We start from the raw sequence: 24861 nt of genomic DNA on the forward strand, positions 1-24861 counted from the left end.
TGGTCTCTGTCCTTCCAGAGGTTAACTCTCTGCAAAATGTTCATCTCTGGTTTTTGTTACTTAGTCATTCAGGTTGCCTCAGAAGGGTGGTCCCCACCCAGATAATGAAAGAGGTTATAGGGAGGGGTCACTGTGGGATGAGGAGCTACTAGCAGAAGGAATCCACCCAGTTCACTTGGGTGGTCCCCTCTGAGGATCTCCAGAGAGTGTAGGCAGCAACTGAATCATTTCAGAGTCAACACCAGACCCCAAGTTCAATGCTGTCCCCAAACCAAGATCTCCACCATTTGATGTGGTGGTCACTGGGTGTTTCTCCAAGTGTTCCTACCTACTTCACCCCTCCCTCTTGCATGAGAGTCTGAGGTCAGTCACAAACATGGGGCAGAGAAGGTTCGGCCGGGGTCCTGGTCTGAGCCACTAACCAGAGGGAAGTCATCGGGGTCGATCCACACGATGCTCAGGTCAGGGTTGTCGGTATTGTCACGGGCCACCTGTTTCAGGATCTCCAGGAACTCGTAGCCATCTGAATGAGGGTTCAGGAAAGTTGAGTTAGCCTTGCACATATGTGACTTCAGCAAGGAGAGCAGAGTATGCTTTTTCCACCGGGGAGTCCTTAGGCTGTTTGGTGCATACCCCCAATTATAGGATTAGGCAATAAAGTGAGTCAGATGACAGCTGCAGCCACAGAGGAAACCATACACAAAGTGAATTTCAAAACTGCAAGTGCACGTGGCATAGATTGCTGTTTCACTGGCAGTTACAGTCCTCTATGCTAGGTCAGAAAGATCAGCTCCAGAACACAAGAACTCACACTAGCCTGTTCCTGCTGACTCTGGATCATCTCTCATGACAGCATTTGCTGCCCCTCGGGGCTTCCCACCACAGTCACTCTGTGGACCAAGAACATTCAAGGCTGGACCCTTGGCTTTCTACACCTGAGAATTCCTCCAGGCTCTTAACAGGGGAAGCTGCTGACTCACAGTGGTCTCATAGCGGCTTTGGGATGGTCCATGGGGTCTCCCTCCCTCCCCCATGTTCTGGTATTCTCTGTCCCTCTGTCTTTTGTCAGCAGCACTCACTGCTCCCAGGGAGGGCTGAGTCAGAGGAAAAGAAGGCACATGCCTCATAGGCTTCAAGAACCCAATGTTTTTAGCTTTGAATGTCTCAACCCCCGAGGACTGGGAGAGTTCAATTTTTGCTGTAAGCAAACATTTCGGAAGATTGTTCAGTAAGGGGCCGCATGCTCCAACTCTCAGCACTGCTACTGCACAGCAACTAGAGCCAAAAGAAAGAGTTTAGATTCTGGCAGGTTCCTCTGTGCTGGTATGCATGTCTGTGCAAGCCCTTGTGCATACTTGTACAAGAACATAAGCCATGTGCACGTGTATGCTCACATTCAGAATCTTTACGGTTTCTAGGACTCCCAAATTATAGAGGACCCATGGTCTATTTGACAATGAAACCTGGTACCCCGACACCCCAGCATCCCTTAGAAGGCCCCTAATGTGGAACACTTGGGTGGAAAAGTCAGGAGGCCCCATAGATTTGATTGTGTTTCTGCGAAACATGGGCAGAGCTAAGAGCTAAGAGTGAAGAGTCCCTGCAAATGGAACACCTGCTTAGAATAAGAGCCAGAGAACAGACTGAATGGCAGACTTCCCAGAAGGTGCTGAGAAAGACAGGTGACAATGACCCTATTGTGACCAATATCAGAGCCTGGGAACCAACAAGACCTAGATCCGTTAGTGAGGTGGGGCTCAAAATAGAAATTCAGAGGCTGGTGTTGTGGCACAGTGAATTAAGCCATACCTGTGATGCCACTGTCTCATGGACACCCTGGCTGGAGTGCCCTGCTCCACTTTCCATCCAATTCCCTGCTAGGGTGCCTGGGGAAGCAATGGGAGATGGCCCAAGTGCTCCCACCCATGTGGGAGAACGAGAGGGAAATCTGGGGTCCTGGCTTCAGCCTAGATCAGCAGCCAGTTGGAAAGTGAATCAGCAGAAGGAAGGCTCATTTCCCTGTCATTCTGCCATTAAAATAAGTTCAGCTTTTATTTTCCCAGAAAAAAAAAAAAGGAAAGAAATTTGGGTTCAATTCTAGGAATAAAGTTACACTGCTTGAATGGCTCCATTTGTGGCCTGAGATGCATTTTGGGGCAATTATTGCCCTTTCTTTGCATATTTGCTCTTTTTGTAGGCTGGATTCTCAGCAAATTGAAGCCGCTCTCTGCAGCCTCTGTAACAAGCCTCTCCTCCCCAGGGATGCCAACCTATGCTTATTTCACCTCTTGGTAAAGGTTGTTTTCTTAATTTCTCCTTTCACACATCCCTGGCACAATGCGTTCTAACCCTGGCAGCTCTGCTCTATGAACATGGGCAGTTTGAACGTTGATACTGAGCACTTCATCTCCCTCAAGCATGAGTCCCTGCCAAGTAGAGCGACCTCTAGTGGCTTTTATGAGCTGAGTGTCTTCATGGTCTGCAGCCTCTTCTGCAGAGACAGCAGCTTGGGAGATTTTTCCAACTCATGCTCTTACCTATATTACCAATGAGCTCATATGGCAGGCACCTGAGGTGGATAGGACAGCTGTACACTTCAGAGTCAGTGTGGGGATGAAGATGGAGGCAAAGGTGAGGAATGCCACTCCCCTTGCCTGGGGATGCAGCCAAGAAGGCCACACCCCTTCAGAGTGTCATCCACAGACACTATACACCACGTGGCTGTGTTGAGCAGGACCACATTGGCTATCTGTGGACTTATGGCTCATAAAACGCAGACCACGAAGCACAAAGGTGATTTCCTTCCAAACACCTGTAAGCTACTGCTCTCAGCTGCAGAGAAGAAGCGAATAATACTTGTCAATATCTGATAATGCCAATCATCTCTGGATGATATGACTCAAGCTTCATGTGAGCCTGACAAACCCAAAGCTCACAGAAAGGATGGAATTCAACCACACAGACACGAAGTTCAATAAAGAGCCACCTGTGTCGGCTTCACATGAAGGAAAAGCAGCGTGCAGAGTGATAGAGGGGCAAGAACTGCAATGAGAATCACACTCTGGCTACAGCAGCCTGACCCGGGGTTGTCGGATGGGAAAATTTTGTACAGTGTTAGCATTTATGCAAAGGAATGCTATGCACAAAAACATGCACACTTCATCCTATTCTGCATACTGAAGCAGGTCTAGAAATGAGAAGGAGTAAAAGATTACAAATTTGTTTCTGCAAGAAGAATCAAATGGACTTGGGCTTTTGCCTACACAAGAGAAGTCAGCAGTATGGCTGAATGCCCATTTTTAAGAATAGGTAAGGGTTTCTGTGAGGCAAATGATCGGTGTGTCTTTGGAGGAGGAAGGAAGGCTTAGAATGAACTAATAAATCAGGCTGACATTTAAGCCAGAGCAGTTTCCTTCCCATCCAAGGGCAGCTCTTCCGCTTCCTGGGGAGGGAACAGGCAACAAATGACCATCTACATCTCTGGGTATTTTCAATAACAGAACGGAGCTCATTCTTCAGGGAGGTAACCCAGCAGGAAGGACACTTAGACGCTCAGAGCATGGGGTCCAATGACTCTGGCTCCAACCCTGGGCACGTGTTATCTGCCTGAGCTGGGACAAGGTTGTGAATGTCTTGTTTTTTCGTCTGTACAATGGGAGTGATGGGGGTGATGGCAAGCACTCTCCGAGGTGCTTGTAACTTGAGGGAGTTCAAGAAGCACTCAGTTGCTTTGCACACAATAAGGTATTTGGCCTCGATGTTGACTAAACATGAGAAGGCAGGAGAGCAGCTTCGCCCATGTGCTCCCACCCCTCATGTATCTTAAATTCATGGACTCCCATGGCTGGAATGATACTCCCAGGAAGTGATGCCATGAGATGGTGATGCCAGCAGGTTCGGCAGGGAGCAACCTGCCTTCATACCTGGAGGATGAAGCAAGGCTTGGTTCTTGGGTACAGAAAACAGCAGCTCTGGGGCCTACACTGTGGTTCCAAAGGTTAAGCCTCCACCTGCAACACTGACATCCCATATGGGCACCGGATTTGTGTCGTGGCTACTCCATTTCTGATCCAGCTCCCTGTTAAGGACTTGGGAAAGCAGAGGAGAAAGGCCCAGGGGCTTTGGCTCCTGCATCTATATGGGAGACTCAGAAGAAGCTCCTTGCACCTGGTTTCAGACTGGCCCAGCTCTGGCCATTGTGGTCATTTGTAGAGTGGATCAGCAGATGGAAAACTTCTCTCTCTGTCTCTGCTTCTCTCTGTGATTCTGCTTTACAAATAAAAATAACTCAATCTTTGTTTAAAAGGCAGTGGCTCCCTCTCAACCTCCTGACTCAAGGTGTACCACCTCGGAGGCTCTCCCGTCTCCAGCCCCCAGCCTGCAGTGCAGAGCTGTCTAAACTGACACGAATGCATCTGGGAAAGCCAAGGGAAGGCAGCCAAACTGGTCTCACATGTATTCATCTTTCAAGATGGAAAGTTACAAACCCACTTTCTCCTCATTGTGAGCTTGTGTACATAGCCCCTTGTCAGCACTAGCTCCTGTATTGCGACCACAGGCTGACATGACACACCCAACATCTCAGGCAAGCGTGTGGCAGAGCTGGCGGAGCATGCTAAGCTCTGCACTCTACTGAAGAAGTCACCTTTGAAGTCATGGTACCCTTCCCATGGTGCTACTGTCTCCGTTCCTCGAGTGGGGAGCTGGAAGTGGCCAGGCTCTGTGTCAAGGCTAGGCCTGGGCACGTTCAGTGCTGGTGGGCAGTCCTTGCACTCTGCATAAAGCAGTGGGGACCACACATCTCCCCGCAGCCACCACGTGATGTGAGGGCATAAAGTCTCAGACACCAGTGGACGTTCAAAGGAGCCTGAGCCCTGAGAGTTGCAGTACCTTTCCTGCGGGCCTCTGAACCAGGGCCCAGGGTCCTGCAAGCGGCCACACTTCCCACGGCAGTAGTGCCCTCTGGGTTGCTGAGTTCTGTGGGAGGAAAAGCTGGTGATTATCCTACCTGCTCCCCTAGCATGGCCTGGTGGGAAGGAACTTTCCCCTGAGTCCTGGGGAACCAGTGCCAGACCAGGCACAGCTGTTTTGGGAGCCAAGCTCCCAAATGGGAAAGGTGCATGTGTCCCAGGCTTAGCAGTGATGAGGAGTGGAACCATGGATGGATGGATTCATGGATGGATCCATGTATGTGTCCCTGCACTGGGCACAGAAGTAACAGCTGCTGCCCTGTAGCACTGCTATGAAGAGAACATGCATTGACCCAGGACAAGTGCTGGGAACAACATTCAAAACCCAGTAAGAACCGAAGGTTGCATTTGATGTGCCACATTTAACTGTGAAAGCTCAAAGAAGCAGCTAGCCATCCCCAGGTGAGACAACTGATCCAAAACATTGTAGCAGAACCAGATGCAGTGGCAGCTTGGGCAGGGCTGGGACTTAGGGACAGTCATCACGGGGCTGCCGCTGATACCAGCTCAGGAGTGCTAATGCTCCCGGGACCTGGAAGAATACCTGTCAGGTGTGTGCCTTTCTCCCTGTGTCATAAAGATGTCAGGTCTTATACCGGGAGCCATTCATTTAGAATCAGCTCTGGCCCGGGAGATGTCAGACAGTAGGCTTTGTGGACTAAGAGTTGCAGCACGTCCAGGCAACCTGCAAGAGCAGGAGGCCTGAGAAATGCCCTCAGCCGGCCATCTAGCAAGTACCACAGTGAGAACTCAAAGAGGGATAGACTGCATGCTACGGCATGAGAACAGATGCTGCCTGCTCCCTGGGAAAGCACGGCCATCCTTGGCCACTCATAATTGGCCTACCCCAGGACAGAAGTGCTGAGAGAGGAGAGGTGTTTGTTGCTGCTACTCTGTCCTCTGAGAGTCCCAGGCTAGAGACATCAGTGGAAAATGGGAGAAGGACCAGCTTTGCTTCATTCATGATGCATTCATGTGCCGCGGTGGCTCTGTTCTCGTCTCACCAACCTGTACTCTCCTCCCGCTCTCCCAGAGTGTGCCTCTTGCCTCCTGCACAGCACGTGGGCTGTACCTGTGCAGGCTGGCCCACTGCTAAGGATGGGGTATGACAGCATGGACGGTACCCCTGCAAGAGTCCTGGGGAAATCTAGTCTCGTGTTCGTGCTAACCTGCTAACCCTAGGGTGGTGGGCACAGCATTGATCACCCATGATTCTGATTCTCTTGGCTGACAAATGTCAGGGGGATGGAGATGTGGCCCATGACAGAGGTGGGGAAAAGCAAATGGGTGGTTCAGATGCACTCACTGTGTAGGCTGAGGTGGGTAGGGTTTGGGGAGGCAGGGAGTCAGTCAGCTCCCAGTTTAATTCTAATTGCACTGCTTTCCAGTGAGTTAAGCCCTCTCGAGTTCAGCTTGCTTAGTTGTGAAATGGGAATGAAAAATAGCATCCCTTCTTTACCCAACCTAGCTGTTTATGGAAACATCATTCTGTACCCTGTAAATGTAAGTGTAATTATCCATCAAAAAATTATCCATTAAGGCCAATTTTGGAGTGTAGCAGGTTAAGCTCCCCCAGCTTGCAATCCAGCTCCTTGCTAATGCAGTGGGAGATGGTCCCCGTGCCTGAAGCCCTGCCACTCATGTAGGAGACACTGATGGAGCTCCTGGGTCCTGGCTGGCTTCAACCTAGGCCAGCCCTGGCTGTTACTGGTATTTGGGGAGTAAGATAGCTCATGAAAGATCTCTTCTCTCTCTTTTTCTGTCACTCTGTCTTTCAAATACATTAAGAAACGTTTAAAACAAATCTTTTGAAGAAACAAATGTAGAAACCCAGTGCCTCCCTTAGGGAGGTGCGGTATGCTATGAGCACTCAGCGAGTGATATCACTGGGGCCTTCATCACTTTGGGCATGCGCAGAAAGTTGAGGAGCTGAGCTGCAGCTCAGCTCAGGTGCAGGGAGAGCCCTGGGAGGCCCTTCCTCTTGCAGACGCACTGTCCTCCGCTGAAAGTGCAACACACACATCACCCAAGAGGCTGCAGATGCTACATGAGGTTGTCTCCACCAAACTCCTCCATACCACTAGCTCTTTAAGACCTGCCTTCATTTCCTGGGTTTATCATCTTCTTCCTTGGGTGGTTGAGTAGGAGTCTGGCTGGGGCAACTGGCGGGCTGTAACTTGTGAGTAAGAGAAAAGGTATGTGAAGACCTGTGCAGGAATGACCTTCCTAATGCTGTAGCCTGGCCCAGGGTTACACATTAGTGCCTTGTGGGTCAGTCACCGACTAAGCATGGTCATTGGGGGGCTTTCACTGAGACCATTCCCCTTTCCAGCTCCAAGTGGCCAGCCTCTCTCTGCCCCAAATGAGAGCGCTTTCAGGGCTCAAGCTGGTCCCACCCTCCCCTGGGTGCACTGCCTCCAGCTTCCTTAACAAGTCCCAGCTTGGGCTCCTTTGCAGAAAGAAACAGCTTCAGGCCCAGGCCCAGAGATGTTTGCACAGGGAGGAGGTGGAAGCGGTTTCAGCAGCTTGATTCATTACAGCAGCAATCTCCGTCAAACAGGTTCCTGCAGTGTGACGGAGGCCTCTTTGTTCCATTGTTTCAGAGAGCCAGACAGGCCTCCCTGCAATCTTGGAAGGGGGCAGGTAGGGTGGGGAAGGCTACCAGCCCATGGTAAAGTCTCTGTTCACACACACCAGGGATCTGATCCTGTTTAATTACAGCTTGTAAACCCTAAGCAACTGGCTTCCATGGCTGTTTTCCCCTCCAGGGACAGAGCAGGGGTCAACATCAGCAGAAAGAAGCTGCATTCACACTGGTTTTGTGGGTGGGGAAGAAGGATTCAGTCTACCTTCAAAGTTCTCCCAACTCTACGGATGCCTTATTGATAACCTGGCATGCCAACGGGCGTTTCAACAACTGAATGATGAGAAGCCCTCAGACCATTCGGTGCATACATTGGATTCTGAGATGATGGACCATTACTTAGCCATAAAGAATGAAATCTCAATACATCCTATGTATACAGTCATCCTTTGCTTCCAGGATCCCTTGCAGCTACCAGAATCTACAGATGCTTACGTCCCTGCTGTAAAATGGCTTAGCATTTATATGGGGTCTGGGCACATCTTCCTGTGTGCTTTACGTCATTTCTAGATCACCTCAAATACCTAACACGGTGTAAATGCTGTGTAAGTCATAGTTAGGCTGTGTTGTTTAAGAAATAATGACAAGGAAAAAGTCTGACCACGTTCAGTACAGGCACACCCACCGAAGGCCACAGCTGTGTCAGTTGTTAACTCTGCAGATGTGGATACAGAGGCCAGAGTGTCCTGAATACACTTGAAGATATGCTAAGTGAAAGGTGGCGACACAAATGGCACTTACATAAATTTCTATATTAGGCTAATCTATGGAGTCATTAGTGGTTGTTACATCCGGGGCGGTGATGAGATTGGGAGGGGATGACAACTGTTTGGGATTCATGATCAATGTTCTAAAACCACTGAATTGTACACTTTTACTCATCTATATGGATCATTTCTCTATTCCGAGGATGGCATGATTTTTTTTAATTTGGTTTTGCTCTGTAAGAAACTATGGGGCAAACCCACACCCTAAAAATGGCTGGTCTGATATGGGGCATTTGGGTCTCATCGTGGCCAAGCATCTGATTTTCTCCTCACCTCCCCAGCACACATTGCTGAACATCTGCCATGTGCCACGGTGCTATGAAAGGGCCATGGACATATCAATGAAGAGAGATTGTCCCTCATGCCGTTAACTGTGTTTCAGCCTGTCAGCCTATGTGAGTTTCCACTTTCTGCTCCATACAGATTCAGTCGCCTCTGGACCTCCTCCTGGGAGTATGCAAGAAGCACAGTGCTCTGACACATCCAGGTACAGTCCATTGTCTAGAGCCATGGTTCACACAGTGAACGGTGCCTCAGAGCCTGCTCAGTACATGGTAGAGATCATCTTTCCTGAAGGCAGGATCTCAGCCAGGCAGCGGTGTCCCTGGTGCTTGCAGCTCAGTGCACTCAGGTCTGGGAATCCCTGTCCAGGCACCTCTCAGGCCAAGGCCAAGCTACCCTGACACCCTCTGCCTATGTTCTAAATTGTCTCAGGTCTCTGAGACTGCACTTCTTCAGTTCCCTTGGGTGTTCTGGGTCTTCCAGAGCACCGCCACAAGACAGTAGCATTCTCCTACCTGCAGGTTTAATTTCTCCCGCGCTTCAGTGCGCCCCAGTGCTGGGCAGAGTGAGATTAGTGAGCAGCTGTTGGCCTTTCATAAATAACACACACTTCCTGTTTTGCCCGTTCTCATCATGTAGGGGAACTGCCTCCCCTCCAGTCTCTGATGCGCAGTTATTATCGAACAGATCACAGGATGTGTTTGTTATTATTTTCAGGTAGGACCATGATTGATAGAGGCTGGATCAGAAGATTGGTAAATAAACTTGCAATGTGAGAAGAGGGCTCGCACACGCATGCACCCTGCAAATCCAGGGAGTCTCAAATACACTCCCAAGTTTGTAGCTTCCCATTTGGGGCAGGTGGCAAAAATGTTTGACTTTCTGATTTGTTTACACTCTCCTCCCTTAGCCAGGTGCATAATCAAAGCATCTCTAGCAGGTGACCACCAGGGGGTGCCCAACAGCTTGCATTTGTCTTGTAGATGGGCCTCGCTGGAGAAAGGCCTGACTAAGGTGAGAAGTGATTCCTTGCTGAAGGCCTGAAAGAGCAATATTGGGAGTTGCCTACCTGGGTCACTCTTCTCCGCAAAAGCCACAATGTGGATCCCGTTCAGATCATCTTCCTGTAGTAGGAACAAATCTATGGTTACTCTCCCAAATGCAGAGACAGGAGTGAGCCAGACAGTGGCTCAGCGACTGGGATGGAAAAGGGGAGGGGGCAGAGGTGCTGATGGGGAGTGGTCACAGAGGCACAGAACAGGTCCCACTGCACACTGAGGAAGGGGAGCTGGGGAGCAACAGGCAGGAACACGTGGAGTGTTGGACAGATGGGGTTGCAAGACAGGAAAATGCCAACTACACTCAAGGCACCATCAGTAAGTGAGGTCTCACTCCAGGTGATCTGATGAGTCCAGGAGAACAGTAGCAAAAGACAAGATGAGGAAGAAAGTGGGGCTGGCTGCTAGGGTGCTGCCAGGGCAGCAGGCACTGTAAAGGGTTGCGGTGCAGGCAGCGACCAAGGTCTGGGTCAGTGGACACAAGGGCCGTGCACTGCACTGTGAAACTCTTGAATGCTGCCGCTAGAATCCTGCCTACCCACCAAGTGGGCATCACAGCATCTCTGCTGTCAGTGTCAGGGTGTGGTCGGCAATGTTCACACAAGGATGATGTGAGGTGAGGTCACTGCTTATGGTGCCAGCGTCTTCTATAAGTGACAACTGAAGTCCCTACTGCTCTACTTCCCATCCAGCTCCCTGCCAGTGTGTGCCTGGGAAATCAGTGAGAGATGACCCAAGTACTTGGGACCCTGCACTCATGTGGGAGACCTGCATGGAATTTTTGTCTCCTGGTTCTGGCTATTACAGCCATTTGGGGAAGTGAACCAGCAGATGGGAGATCTCCCTCTTTTTGTCTGTGTCTTTAATTCTAGATTTCCATTAAGCAAATCAATGTTTTTGAAAAAAATGCAAATGTAGCACTTCTTTGTTGGATTCTACCAGCACCACAGATTAAAGAAATGGCAGCCATGTAGTGGGTAGGGGACATCTTTCTTGTTGGCCACTCTCCAGGTGGGAAGGGGTGGTGTGGGAGGTCCAGGAAGGATCTAGAATTTGAGCCTGGGGGAAGCAGAGGATGTGTGACTGAGATGAGTGGCTATGGCTGTAGAGGCTAGGGCAAGGAGAAAATCAGAGACAGTTCAGGCCCATGGGGACCACGTGAGGGGCATTTCATGCCACTGCATCCTGGACAGGCAGGACTGCCTGCCTTGGGTCTCCTTCGCATTGACTGTTCCTGGGAAGGGAGAAGTGGGAGTTTGGTGGTGCCTTTGTTGTGAGCAACGTGATCCTCCAGGGAAGCAGAGATGTGTGTGTGGGAGGGAAGCATGGCATGCAGGGATAAAGCCAATCAAATACTGATTATGGCTGACAAGGGGCATGGTATTTCCTGGGCACCCTGATTGTCATCACAGAGGCACCATATGGAGAAAAATTCCCCCTCACCACTGCCCCCCTCCATCTTAGCTTCCATTTCAATTGATTTTAATGCTGATACAATCCTATCTAAATGCTAATTTTTTTTTTTTTTGCTTTTCAGTTAGGAATGGACAAAACCTCCAAAAATTCTAGGAGAGGTTAAATGGAAAATATTATTATTAAGAACAAGAGAGGAGGCACTGCTTCAGTCAGAGTCTCCAGGGAATTGAATTTTAGAGATGTGTGTGTGTGTGTGTGTGTGTGTGTGTATTTGTGTGTGCGTGTGTGCGCAGGTTCACTACACGAATCCAACAGCAGCCAGAAGGCGAGTCTGAGGTTTCACTGTCTTACTTTTGCTGTCACCGCCAGACACAATGCCTTGATCAGTTCTCATCAGACTGCCCTGTGTCCGTCTCCTGCCATCCGTTGGAAGTGAGCTCTCTGAACTCTGCAAAGCACACTTCATTTCTGTGTGCCCTTCCAGAACGTGATTGGAAATTGATTTTAAAATTAAGAATCTGTGTGAGTTTTCTAGAAGGCAGCCTGTAATACACATGTCATTCCCAGACTTGAGAGCATCCCTGAATAGAGAATTACAGCCAAAAAGCTGGAGTGTCTCCTTGTGTGTGTCTCAAAGCACACACACCTGCAAAGAAGCTGGCACATGGGAAGTGCCAGCATTTTCAGTCATAAACTCGCAGAGAAGGAACTCAAGGACAAGCCAGGACTTGGGGTTACCCAGAGACACCCACATTTACAGGGGTGAGGAAGAGCTTTCTGACCACCGTGAGGAGCAGACTGAAGTCCCAGGACCAAGTCAAGGGCTTTCTTTGAGTCTACAACCTTTGCAAGCCCCATGACTCATTTGGTCTTTAGATCACATTGCCTTAGAAAACTCTTTTAAAATTGCAGCAATCTTCTTGTTTCCCCTCAACTAGCTGGCAAGTCTCCAAGGGAAGGGATTATACCTTAGATGAACAACATTGACATAATGGTGACAATATCTGTTGTTTAAACTTTTTTGTGCGTGAATTCCTTCTAAGCACCTTATCTCTAAGTCTCAAATGCTACTTGTATTCCTGTTTAAATCCAAAAGAATTACATGACTTATATAAAGTCGTACAGCCAGTAGTGAGACGAGTGGGATGCAAGCCACTTCTGTCTGGTCCCAAAGCCCCACTTCATGCATCTGAGCTCCTGTGACAAAATACCATGTGCTGAGTGTCTTATAACCAACAGACACTTATTTCTGAAGTTCTAGGGCTTGCGATGTCCAAGCTCAAAGCCCCAGCAAACTCGCTGTCTGGGGAAGGCACGCTTTCTGGTTCACAAAGGGCACTCTCTACCTGCATCCTCACGTGGCAGAGGCGGCAAGACAGTCTCTTTTATAAGCAATAGTGATGCCAATCATGCTACCAATCATGCAGGCAGAGGCCCAGTCACCTTCCAGTGCCCCACTTCCTAACATCACCACTTTGGAGCTAGGATTTCAGTACACAGAGGTGGGGGCCAGGGGTGGGGAGCACAAACATGAAAAGCACAGCAGTCAGAACCTTTCTTTCTCACCAGCAATCACAGGGAAGATCGAGCTCTGTGAATCAATTGCCCCTCCACCCCCGACCCCTCCCTCCAAGGAAACATCACAAAATAGGAACAGTAGCTTTCATGTTGAAGGAAAATGAAAGAGGCCCATATGTAAACTGGCCAACTACTAGATCCCACCACAAACTGGAAATTACAGAGTGACCTTGGTGATGACCTTCCTCCGGATTCCCCTGCTTTCCAATGGTGAACAGACTGGGTTAGCATGATGTCTTAAGGCTGATTCGTGTTGCAAAAGCCCCTATGGATAGGAGTGATGAAAGGGCTGCCCGGGAGTCTCTGGCCCATCTGGGAAGCACTGTGCTCTTATAAGAGGGAAATGGCTCTTTTAGAAGCATCTGCTAACCCCTGTGGTTATTGCCAAGAACTCTGATGGACCATTTGCCAAGATTGAAGGTAGAAACTGCAAGGAGAATTTTCTCCACAATAATTTCCTGATTTTGGTAAATGTGAATCTATGGGAGAAAGATCTTGTTTTTACAAAATACTTGAAGTATTTGTGGGTGTAGAGGAATTATGACTGCCACTTACTTTCAGATAGTGCAGTAATTATGTAATTTATAAGGATTATATAATTTAATAATTTATATAATTGATCATATAATTTATAATTATCTAATTTAATTTATATAATTGATATAATTTAATATATTAATTTATATAATTTAATAAGGATTAGAAATATTGGGGCTGGCCTTATGGTACAGCAAGTTGAGCCACCACCTGCAATGCTAGCAATGCCAGCATCTGTTGTAGACTGGCTCTTGTCCTAATTGCACTGCTTCTGATCCAGCTCCCTGCTAATGTACCTGGGAAAGCAGCAGAGATGGCCAAGTCTTTGCACCCAAGAGGGAGACCTGGATGGAGTTTCAGGCTCCTGGCTTCCACCTGCCATCCCCTGGTCTTGCAGGCATTTGGGGACTGATTCAGCTGATGCGCTCTATTTCTCCCTCTCTCTCTCTCCTCCGCTATCTCTGTAACTCTGCCTCTTAAACAAGCAAATCTTTTAAATAGTATAAAATGTACAGATAGATAACATGACAATGGTAAAGTAATACAGTATTAACATCTGGAAAAACTGTGATTACTGAAGAGAATTTTTTGCACTACTTTTTTTTCAGGTCAGAAAGTATAATGAAAAACAAAATCAAATTTAAAAAGGAATGTTACTTTTAAAACCAATCTTGTGCCCTTTTGTTATTGTTATTTCACATGCCAGTCAAATCGTCCCTGGCACATTTTCATCATCTGTTGCTTCAGATGGTGAAGGAAAGAAGCAAATAGTGCTTCCATGTCAACCCGTTTCTCCCAAATGGTTCCTGACGGGGCCTTGGCTACTGGAGAGTATGCCAGTGTTGCCTCCCAACAGCCTGACTCTCAATCCTAACATTAGCACTGTTTTCGAACCTAAATTACTTGATCATTGGCTTCTCTTCCTCACACATTGGGACTAAACTCAAGCTTGTTTTAAAGTTGCAATGCGTTGCAGAGCTGTGAATGGGTCTGCATGACAGGGCATGGGAAACGCCGTGGCAAGTGTTCCACACAGTTTAGTTGTGCTGTTATGAAATCTCGTGTGCAGTTGAGGTGGGGTGGAGTCATTACGTCCTCGGGTCTCTTTATCACACCATTTTGAACTACCTGCCATATCCTTCCGTAATGCACAGCAATAAGCTGTCTCAGTCACTTGCACTTCCTTGAGAAGAGACTTTAAAATATGGTCATTATTCATGAATCATGTTGTGCATTCTTTATGTCACTCATCCTTATAAAAGTCCCATCACATGACTTGGTGTAAGACACAAAGATAGTAAGTGACAGGTTCTAAACTTGAACTCAGGTGTCTACCACTTTATGGCCTGAGCTCCTTTCACTCTGCTTCCCGGGGTCTCTGGTGGCCCATGAATGGCTGCCAGTAGACACAGTGGGACATGAACACAGCCAGAGAACACTGCATGCAAGAGGCTACCATTGAATCTGCAGTCAGCTGGATGGCAGTTGAGCAAGGTGTGGTCCTTGTGTTAAATATGCCACCTTCTGAATGTCCACTCCAGCTGAATAAGACATCATGTGCATCTGGGCATCTAAACGCAAGCACTCTTTTGGGATTTGTGGGGCAGGGTGAGGGGAGGGGAGATGTCCACGTCTCTACAAAGGGAAGAGTTTGTCTCCTTCTTACCCAGGTTTCAAACATATCTTCTGGGCGCAGACGTCGTAGAGTGGGTCTGAAAGATTAAACGAGAGGCTTCCCTAAGTCGAGATCCCTCAGTGCCATGAAATGTACAATGAGATGTTGGTTGCTTTGCAAGAGTATGATGAAACCCTGGAAACTCACTTCCTCTCAACTCAAGGGAGCAGAACTGGTAAACCCAGCTGTGTCAGACAGACACCGGACCAAAGCCGCTTAGTATTTCATAGACCCATTTGCCCCTTGGAGCATGAAGCCCATATGGTGAGTCAGAGGCCATAGGTCAGCTCACTCCCAAGGAGCCACTTCCCACCTCACAGAGAGGGGCACTCCATGACTGCCCAGAGCAGGCCCAGAATGAGGAAATGGGAGAGAGAATACATGGAGTCTTGGTTTCCCTAGAATGGCCTTTGTTTTCTCATCAGGATCAGCCATCAAAGGCTCTTTGGGAATTTGGGGGACAGCAAAAAATAGTTAGATGAATGCCCCTCACAAAGTTTATAGAAAATGAATATTACCAGTAAATGAGTATATATTCTGTTTTTGCAACCAAATTCAAACGACACTAGTGACAACACCCATGTCCCACATTGCAGTACCCGAGTTTGGTATAACTGGCTCCAGACCCTAACTCCAACTTCTTGCCACTGCAGACCCTGAAGAGACGATGGCTCAAGTGACTAGGTTGCTGTCATACTTTTAGGAGATCTGGACTGAGGTCCTGGTCCATGGCTTTGGCCTGTCCTAGCCCCAGCAGGTGTAGAAATTTGGGGCATAAATCAATAGTTATGCTCTCTCTGTCTCTGTCTCTCTCTCTTACCCTTCTCATTCAAATAAATAAAAGCTACATAAAATGATTTTAATGGGGCAGTCTTACAGTTTGTGCATAGCTCACTATTTCCTACCTTTGGCTTATAGTGTTCAAACAGATTAATATTTGCTTGTTCCAAGTGAACAATCATGGTGGTCTGGGTTCAATGAACACACCTGTGCATATGTGGGAAGGGTGGCTGGCTGAGGCAGTAAGTGCACTATTACATTCCATGTTCCCCTATCGTCCCTTGCAGGGTTTAGCAAAGTATAGCCAGCAGACCAGATTCAACCGGTGTTTCTTGTTTTTGTAAATAAACTTAGTCCATGATGCACACACACTCACTTATTTCCATACAATCTGTGGCTGCTTCCACACTACAATTGCACAGTTACAAAGTCACAACGCATACCATTGTGGCTCTTGCCACAGAGTTTGAAATATCTACTGCCTGGTCCTTTACTGAAAAAAAAAAAAAAAAAAACAAAAACAAAAAACTGACCCTGCTGGAGCTACTCTGAATGGTATTAAATATTCCTCTCCCAGAAATTCTATGATTAATTACTCTGCTACGCTGGGTTCAACTTCTTGATCTGCAAATTGGAGTAATAATTATCCCATGATCCTGAGATGAGATAAAATAGTTTTCATAAAGTACTTGGCATGGTGTTTGGCATGTAGGATGCTTTCACTAAATCACAAGGATGATTGATATAGGATTTTACTTCTATCTTCCTCAGACAAAGTTCACTAACTGGAGGGAGAGGGTCTAACTGTTTGCAAGTATGGATCCATATTCAGAAAATGAAACAGCATCCTGCTCTTTATGAGTGCCTCACAGAGCCATGCCGCTGAGCTCCTTGTTCTTGGTGGCACCAAAATGCCCCATGTCACAGACCCCAGACTCCCACCGGTGGCCTGCCATCTCTGGTACCTCTGGTGTTCCTTCACAAACTCCACCAGCTCTTCTTCTGTATAAGGTTTGTCGGGGATAGGAACAGGCTCATCCATAAATGGCTCATAGAAATCAACTTCATTCATCTTCAGGGACAGTTTCTTTGCAACCTGTGTGGTAGAGAGAAAGAAGATAGCAGTTGGTTTGATGGCAGCTTGCCAGAGCAAGAGATTGGCCATGTAAGTGGTGTGTGAGTGTGTTCTCCGCAAAGACAGGAAGGTGCATGTACAATTTTAACTAAATGTTAAAGGAATATCCTGTTGTCACCATCTATGAACTGGGTTGGATCTTTCCGCTTGTGTGCTCAAAGGAGAGGGAGAAAAAGCCTCAATAAATGAGAGTCAAATAGGGTCAGGGAGCAATTCGAGAGAAAAATGGGAAAAGTGATTTGCATATCTATCTGCATGCTTTTAAGGTTGCCATAACAGCCTGTTCTATCAAAATAGGTTCTGGGCTGGTGTGATGCTGTCTGGGCTGGTGTGGTTGCTATCTCTCTACTGTGCACGGAACTGCAACATGTTTGTGTTTGGGTATGTTGAGAGGAAACAAATGCAGTTTCACAGTAGATTAGACCACCTTTTGAGGATGCCTGCATCCCATATCAGAATACTGGTTCGAGTGTAGTTACTTTGCTTCTGCTCCAGCTTCCTGCTGGTGTATCCTGGGACGGGATGGGGGTGAGGGCAGAGCAGAAGATGGCTTAAATGTTTGGGTCCCTATTTCCCCAGTTAGAATTCTAAGCTCCTGACTTCAACTGAGTCCAGCTTTGACTATTGCAGACATTTGGAGAGTGAGTGAAGCAGCAGATAGAAGATTCTCTCTCTTTCTCTACCTATCTCTACCTCTGTTTTTATTTTTATCTATCTTTCTGCCATGCTACGTTTCCCAGTAGATGAAAGTAAATGAGTAAGCATTGTTTTTAAAGTTCATAGGAAAATGCACTAAAAGATGTTTCTATTGTCATTTGAAAAAGATAAAGGCTTACTAATTCGATAGTAAGGATGGAGTGTGCTGCCTTGAGAATCATGGAGCACCATTTGCTGGAGTCTCACTAGAGGAGATCCTTGCTAGGTCTGGAGGAGTACATAATTGCCAGCACAGCATGTCTACTGACCTAAGTTATATGGATTCAACTGAACCAATTTGGTTTTTTAAGATTTATTTATTATTCTTATTAGAAAGGTATATTTTATAGAGAGAGACAAAGAAAAAAAAATCTCCTAGCCACTGGCTCATTCCCCCAAAAGGCTGCAATGGCCAAAACTCAGCTGGTGTGAAGCCAGGAACCTTCTCCAGGTCTCCTATGCACGGTCCCAAGGCTTTAGGCTGTCTTCCACTGCTTTTCCAGATCATCAGCCAGGAGCTGGATTGGAAGTGGAGCAGCTGGGACACAAATTGGGGACCATATGGGATGCCATTGCTTGCAGATAGATGATTAGCCAATTGAGCCATCACACCAGCCCAGAACCTATTTTGATAGAACAGGCTGTTATGGCAACCTTAAAAGCATGCAGATAGATACACAGATTCTGAAGTCAACCTATTGATTCTGTTCTTACTGCTATCTGGATTGAAGCACTGGTCCCAGGGCTAAAGCTCAGTAGCAGGCTTGTGTGATGGTTTGGCAGACCCTGGGAACTGCCCAACCATCTGGCACTGTTCAACGAGGAGCAGCTACCCTGAATGCAGGCTCCTCGGCGCTAACACTGGATGTCTCCAGCAAGCCCATCATCTAACAGACAAAGCACTGAGGGAACAAGCCCACAGACAGGAAGACATTTCTCCCCTGATTCAAACAGCCACACAGTCCACTTGTTGCTGTGTTCGCCTGCATGGGCATTGGAGTCAGGTCCTCTCTGTATGAAATGACTTGAGAGGTCTGGAATGTGCCATGCTCTATAAAAAAACCAAACACCATTCTCTTTCTAGTTCAGAGCTGTGGGCCAAGAAGCACAAGGATGAACAGTAGCTCCCTTGAAACTACAGAGGGATCGTGTAAGAGCTGGCGCCTTGTGGTGGCAACCCATGGTGTGTGACCCAGTGACCCAGGCGACTGTGACTAATCTGGGAGGGAGAGGAATGAGTGTTACATAAGCTCTTACACAAGGAGGGGCATTCTAAGGGCTTCATGTGGTTTTTCTAATCAATGCTGGTTAATTCCACATCACTCTATGTCAAAAGACGTCGCTTCCAGTGCTTCAAAGAGAAAAATCCCAGTGTCCCACTCACGGCTACAGCAAACAGCCAGGTTAGGAGATACAGTCAATCAAGGGAGATGGGACTGTCATATCAGCTTTGTTTTAAAAGAGAGGGTGTGGCACTTTTCTCATGTTTGTGCCCTCTTCTCAGGGGCAGACGGTGGTGGTGATGAAGGAGTGGTGGGCGGGGGAGCAGCAAACATGTATCCAGTGTCTGTGTTCATACATTGCCCTGTGCAAAGTCGGACCAACGTTGGCATGGACTGGGAAATGACATTGGACTGCAGTTGTTTGTGCTCAGTTATTATGGGTTCTTGGAGCCAGGAAACTGCTAACATGAAGCAGCAAGTGACAGGATGAGTAGAGACAGTAACGGCAACAAACACATGATGTGTGAGGCACGGTTGCAAAGGCTGGATTTAATACTGCATTACATCTTCCCTTTGAGTGTGGGAGGTAAGAATGATTATTATACTTTTTATTCAAAAGTAACTCCCACCTTACAGTGCAAAGAAAGGAGTATGTACATATCTATATGTATTTTTTAAAAATTTATTTGCTTGTTTAAAGGTAGAGTTGCAGAGACAGAGAGAGAGAGAGAACAAGAATCTTCCTTCTGCTGGTTCACTCCCCAAATGGCTAAAATGGCTGGTGCTGGGCATGCCCAAACCAGGAGCCTAGAACTCCACCTGGGTTTCCCACATGTGTGGCTGGGCCCAAGCACTCAGGCCATTTTCCACTGCTTTTCCAGGTGCATTAGCAGAGCGCTGGGTTGGAAGTGGAGGAGTTGGAGCTCAAATTGGCATTCATATGGGATGTTGGTGTCCTGGGCAGCAGTTCAACCTGCTATGCCACCAGGCCAGCTTCACACATTCACTGTAAACACTGTATTGATACTGCACAACTTTTTCTGAGTTGTTTCCATAAATTTGCCACCCAACCCCATCATTGAAGTCTTCCTTAATTAAGGCTCCCTGAATATGAGAAGCAGTTCATCAGAATAGCAGTCAAATCAAGTAGGATAGTGTGCAGTGAGTGAGCATGTAAGTGCATGAGTGCATGTGTGAGTGTGTATGTGTGTGAGTACATGTGGGCATGTGTGGGTGCATGTATGAGTGTGTATGCATGTGAGAGTATGTGTATTTGTGTGTGAGTGTATGCATGAGTGTGTATTATGTGAGTACATATGTGTGTGTGAGTATGTGTGAATGAGTGTGAGTGCATAGGTGTGAGTATGTGTGTGTCATGAATATGTGTGGGAATGTGCATGTATGTGTGTGACTGTGTATCAGTGTGAGTTTGTATGCGCATGCGTGTTGCTTGGGTGTGTGGGTACATGAGTGTGTATATGTGTGCATACATTATGTATGGGAATGTATGTGTGTGTGAGTACATATGTGTGTGAGTATGTGTATGCATGTCTGTGACTGCATGGGTATGTGAGTGTGGTGGTGATCACTGACCCCTGAATGCCATTGCTTGGAAGCACAGGGCTAAGCCTATGCACATAAAACTGGGTCATCACCTGAAGAACACCTCCCACAGGTTTCCTTCCTCTCACCCCACCACCACCAGAGGTGGGGGAAAGGGGCCCTCCTACACCTCTAAGGACTATCATTGAATATTACATGGTACAGACTGGGAGATCTGACTAATGGAAGCCTTTATTTATTCATTTATTGAATAACTGTTAAGCAGAGCCTACTGTAGCCAGGGTGGAATCCCAGTAACAGACCTGGTTCATGGTGTTGTAGTTCTACAAGAAAGGATTATTCTGGGTCCAGCATTGTGGCCTAGTGGGTAAAGTGGCCAACTGTGATGTTGGTATTCTATATGGGCACCAGTTCATGCCTGCTCCACTTTTTACCCAGTTCTCTACCTACACCATAGCAAAAACAATGAAACATGGCCCAAGTGTTGCGGCTCCTGTCATCCATGTGGAAGACAAATGAAGTTCCTGGTTCCTGACTTTGGCCTGGTCCAGTCCCGGACACTGTGGCCATCTAGGGGGTGAACCAGCAATGGACAATTCTCCTCTCTCTTCCTCTCTCTTTCTCCCTCTCCCCTCTTCTCTCTATAACTCCGATTTTCAAATAAATAAATGAAATTTTTTTTTAGAAAAAAAGGATATACTATGAACTTTTAAAAAAGCTGAGTAGCGGCCCGGAGCGATAACATAATGGTTAAGGTCCTCCTCTTGAACATGCCGCAATCCTATATGGGCACTGGTTCTAATCCCGGCAGCATCACTTCCCATCCAGCTCCCTGCTTGTGGCCTTGGGAAAGCAGTCGAGGAATCCTTGGGACCCTGCACCCACATGGGAGACCTGGAGGAAGCTCCTGGCTTCGGATCGGTGCAGCACTGGCTGTTGCATCCACTTGGAGAGTGAATCATTGGATGGAAGATCTTCCTTTCTGTCTCTCCTCTTCTTTGTACATCTTCCTTTCCAATAAAATAAATACATCTTTAAAAAAAAGAACTGAGTAGGCCTGTTTAAATGAAGGCATGAAGCCATATAGTTAGATTAGCATCCGTCTGGTGCTAATGAACTTGAAATAGAACCTTCCTTCTGAGAAGTAAGGCATCTCTCTTTCTATTTAAAATATCATGTCCAGGGAAATGGAGCCTCTAAGGTGATCTATGTCAGTCAGTGGATTCTGGAGAGATTTCCTTGTGCTTGGAATGGCGAGACTGGCAGCAATTCAGAACTGCTGAACTATCAAAACCACTTGAGCAGGACTCTTGCAGCATGCCCCACATCGGGGACCCTGGGATGGATGGGAGGATGGGTGTGGCTTCTCCCTTTATTTCTCCCGTTACCCCAGACACAGAAATAATAATAATAGTAATAATGGAAAAAATATCCTGTCCTAACCTCCCATGGCCTCCTCGTGGGCCTAGAGGACTGCTCCTTTACTACCAATAGCAATTAGCTGGCTAGCTTTTGCTGCATTTGATCAAATTGCTGCTTTTTCTGGAGCACAGTAGATCATGACATTGACTTTTAAGTCAGGCTGAGCTGCAATCATATCTCGCTTCACTACTCATTAACTATGTGACTGTGAGCTAGTCATTTAATTTCTCAATGCCTCAATTTTGTTCCCTGTAGAATGAGAATGCTAATTCCCCCTTTCACAGCAGTGCTGAGGGAATGAAATGGGAAAGTCTGTGTTACTCTCAACACAGAACACTTAGCAGATGGTCATACTATCTTATAGTAGATAACTGTCATTATTCTTTTCTGCACTTTTGTTCCTGATCTCTCTCAACGCTAATCCAGCCAATTAGGGCCAACTTTCAAGTTTGTCTGATGTTACTGAAATTATAGACCTTTCGTTCGGTTTTCAGGCTCTAAATCAAGGGCTATGTCCTCAGAAGTGGTTCAATACATGTGTGAGTTGAATACAGACTCTTTCAAGCAGGCCTTTTCTCTGCTTCCCACGCATCAGCACCTTCTGGCTTCCTCTCATTTTTCGCAGACTACTTCATAGGATAAACGTGCAGGTGCACTGCTTCAGTCTTCAGTAGACCACTTTCTGCCTAATTTGACCAAATATCTGATTTATTTCTTCTGGGAAAGATGGTAATTAAGATTTCCACCTGGGTGTGTATTCATGTGTGTGTGTGTGTGTGTGTGTGTGTGTGTGTTGTGAACTCTAAATCTCAATGTCAGGTCTTCTATGCAATGGCATGGTACAGAGGGAAGGGCACAGATTTGGGCTCTAAGCCTGATATTGGGATCTCAGTGCTATCACTAACTCACTGAAGAGCCTGGGAATTATTTCATGTGCTCCAAACCTACCTTTTCTCTCTGGGAAGTGAAAGTTCTTACCTTAAAAGGTTGTTCAAAGGATTAGCAATGACAAAGATGTAATATATCAGATTGTACTCAACATAGAAAAAGCACTCAATAAAATAGCCACTTCAGTAGTGGCAGGATCCAGAATACTCTGACACCAGACTCCCAATCAATTATGGTACTTCAGATCTATCTCTTCTGTTCTTCAGCTTATGAAATTGCTTGCCACATTCAGAAAATAAAGAGTAACCAGATTGTTAAGAAGCACACATCACTGATAACTCCTAAAAACAAGGATCATTTTCTAAAGCACCAGGGCTGTACATGGTTATGCTCCTCCCCCTCCTAGTCCAGTGGAAGGAACAGGTAACCAACCACAGGAAGGGCAAGGGTATCTGGGAAAAAGAAATTAGTGACTCGGGGTCCCAGCACACTGTAGATTTACAGCCTCCATGTATGGCAAGATAAGAGGAGATTCATCACTTTTTATTGGATGTTCTTAGAAATACCTTCACATCCAGTTTAACCATCTTAGCACTCCTGTCTCACCTAGTAGTGATTTATTGATATGCTTTCAGCAGTTCTGGAGAAAGAGGCAAAAGGCAGACGATTAACATTCTCCTCAAAGAGAAAAAAAACATTAGCAAGTTCCAAGTTTAATCTTTCATGTCTAGAAAAATGTTTAATTTAGGGTTTTGTATGCTCTTACCCCTTTGTCAAAGGTGGCAAAAAACTTGATGTAGGGCTGGAAGTGCTCAGCTGCTTCCTCAAAAGCCTTGTAATCTACAAGGAAAAGGTGAAAGGGAGAGATATTTTTAAGTTGAACACCAAATAGTCTTCTCTTAAAGTGATGTAGAGACAGTGGAAAGCCAACTAATCCTGGTCATGTCACTATTTAATAGTCACTATTTAGACAGGTGGTTATGACACCTTCAGAGCCTGTGGTTGACCCCATGAAGTCGGAACTGGTTGGAGAAGACCTATGCACCACAGGCTTATGAAGATCATAGGTGGAAAGCAGAAAACAGAGGAGACCGAGAAAGGAAAGGGGCGAGGGGAAGGCATCTAAAACTTTAAATCAATAGAAAGTCTCACTCAGACTCACTGCTAGTGATAACTGTGCCCTCTAGAGAGAGTGTGAACCTAAAAGGGCATTCATCTTACTGAATAAAGTAACCTCAATCAAGAAATATTTTAAACTTCTTAGCAGGACTTACATTATCGATGAATCATATCTATTATCAATCTTTCTCTCTTTGATCACTTGAGAAGTTTATTTAAATTCGGTCAAGCCCAGGCTTGATTCTGGCCCCAAACTTAAGTCCGCTTGGTAGGTATGAGATCATGCAAGCATGGGAATGCTGTGTCTTGATACACATAGACAGGTATGTGGTAAATATGCTCATATTCATGCCTGAGATGGGAAGGTAATGGGAATAGTGGTGGTGATTTTTCTGAATTCTAAAGTTCTGAGAGTTGATGAGCTAATGATTTTCTTGATATGAGTGACCTCTTGCCATCTCATGGAATTCCATATTCTTTAACTCTCACAAGTGTGAGTATAAAGCTTGCAAGAAAATTTTGGACCATTCAGACGTTTCTAAGAGTATAGTGACATTTATTCTTAGAACGCTGACCCAGGAATTACCAAGATGACTGGCACAAAGACACGGATCTCAAAATGCTCTCAGCCAAGAGAGGACTATGGATCCTTAAAAGGTTCAGCAGCACTACAGTCCTTGTCTGATGGAGGTAAGTGCTGCAAACACTTGAGACAAAGGTTGAAAATGTACAATACCTGCATCTGTGTATACCTGCTCCCAGAAATGCATCCTCAAAAAAGTGATTGGTAGTAAGACAGGATTTCCTGTTTCTTGAGAGTTAGTGGAGGGTTGAGTAGAGATAAGAAAATGTTTGGAAGTATTTAAAGAGCAAACAGAGAGGGAAGGTGAAAGGGTGAAATGGCTAAAACATTGCCAGAGTTGATCCAAAGCAGTCGTGGGTCCCATTAGAATTTCCCATTCCCTCTTCCTCAGTTCTCGTGCCCTTGGCTAGCCCTCCTTGCCTCCATGAACTGCCACCCCGACAGCAAACCATCTGGCAGCCCTGCTTCTCTTGGAGTGCTTGTGTTCATTGCTTTTAAGATGAAAGATGGAATAAGGTGACTTCC

The 24861-nt window shown here is 46.6% G+C and overlaps 1 protein-coding gene across 2 annotated transcripts in view; it reads right to left on the bottom strand.

Annotated features, from left to right (window-relative positions):
• CASQ2 (calsequestrin 2) overlaps positions 1–24861 on the bottom strand; it is a 67526-nt gene that overhangs the window by 5071 nt on the left and 37594 nt on the right. The window contains exons 5-10 of one of the 2 annotated variants that reach the window (XM_040999015.1): positions 23401–23474; positions 16673–16803; positions 14919–14964; positions 12752–12760; positions 9733–9787; positions 423–523 (exon numbers count right to left, since the gene is read on the bottom strand). In XM_040999015.1, coding sequence (XP_040854949.1) covers positions 423–523; positions 9733–9787; positions 12752–12760; positions 14919–14964; positions 16673–16803; positions 23401–23474 — 416 coding nt within the window. The remainder of the gene's footprint in view (positions 1–422; positions 524–9732; positions 9788–12751; positions 12761–14918; positions 14965–16672; positions 16804–23400; positions 23475–24861) is intronic. The other variant, XM_040999014.1, reaches the window with a different exon arrangement.

The sequence above is a fragment of the Ochotona curzoniae genome, unplaced genomic scaffold (assembly GCF_017591425.1).
Source record: "Ochotona curzoniae isolate NIBS_2020 unplaced genomic scaffold, NIBS_Ocur_1.0 scaffold_1037, whole genome shotgun sequence".
In the NCBI taxonomy this organism is placed as follows: Eukaryota; Metazoa; Chordata; class Mammalia; order Lagomorpha; family Ochotonidae; genus Ochotona; species Ochotona curzoniae.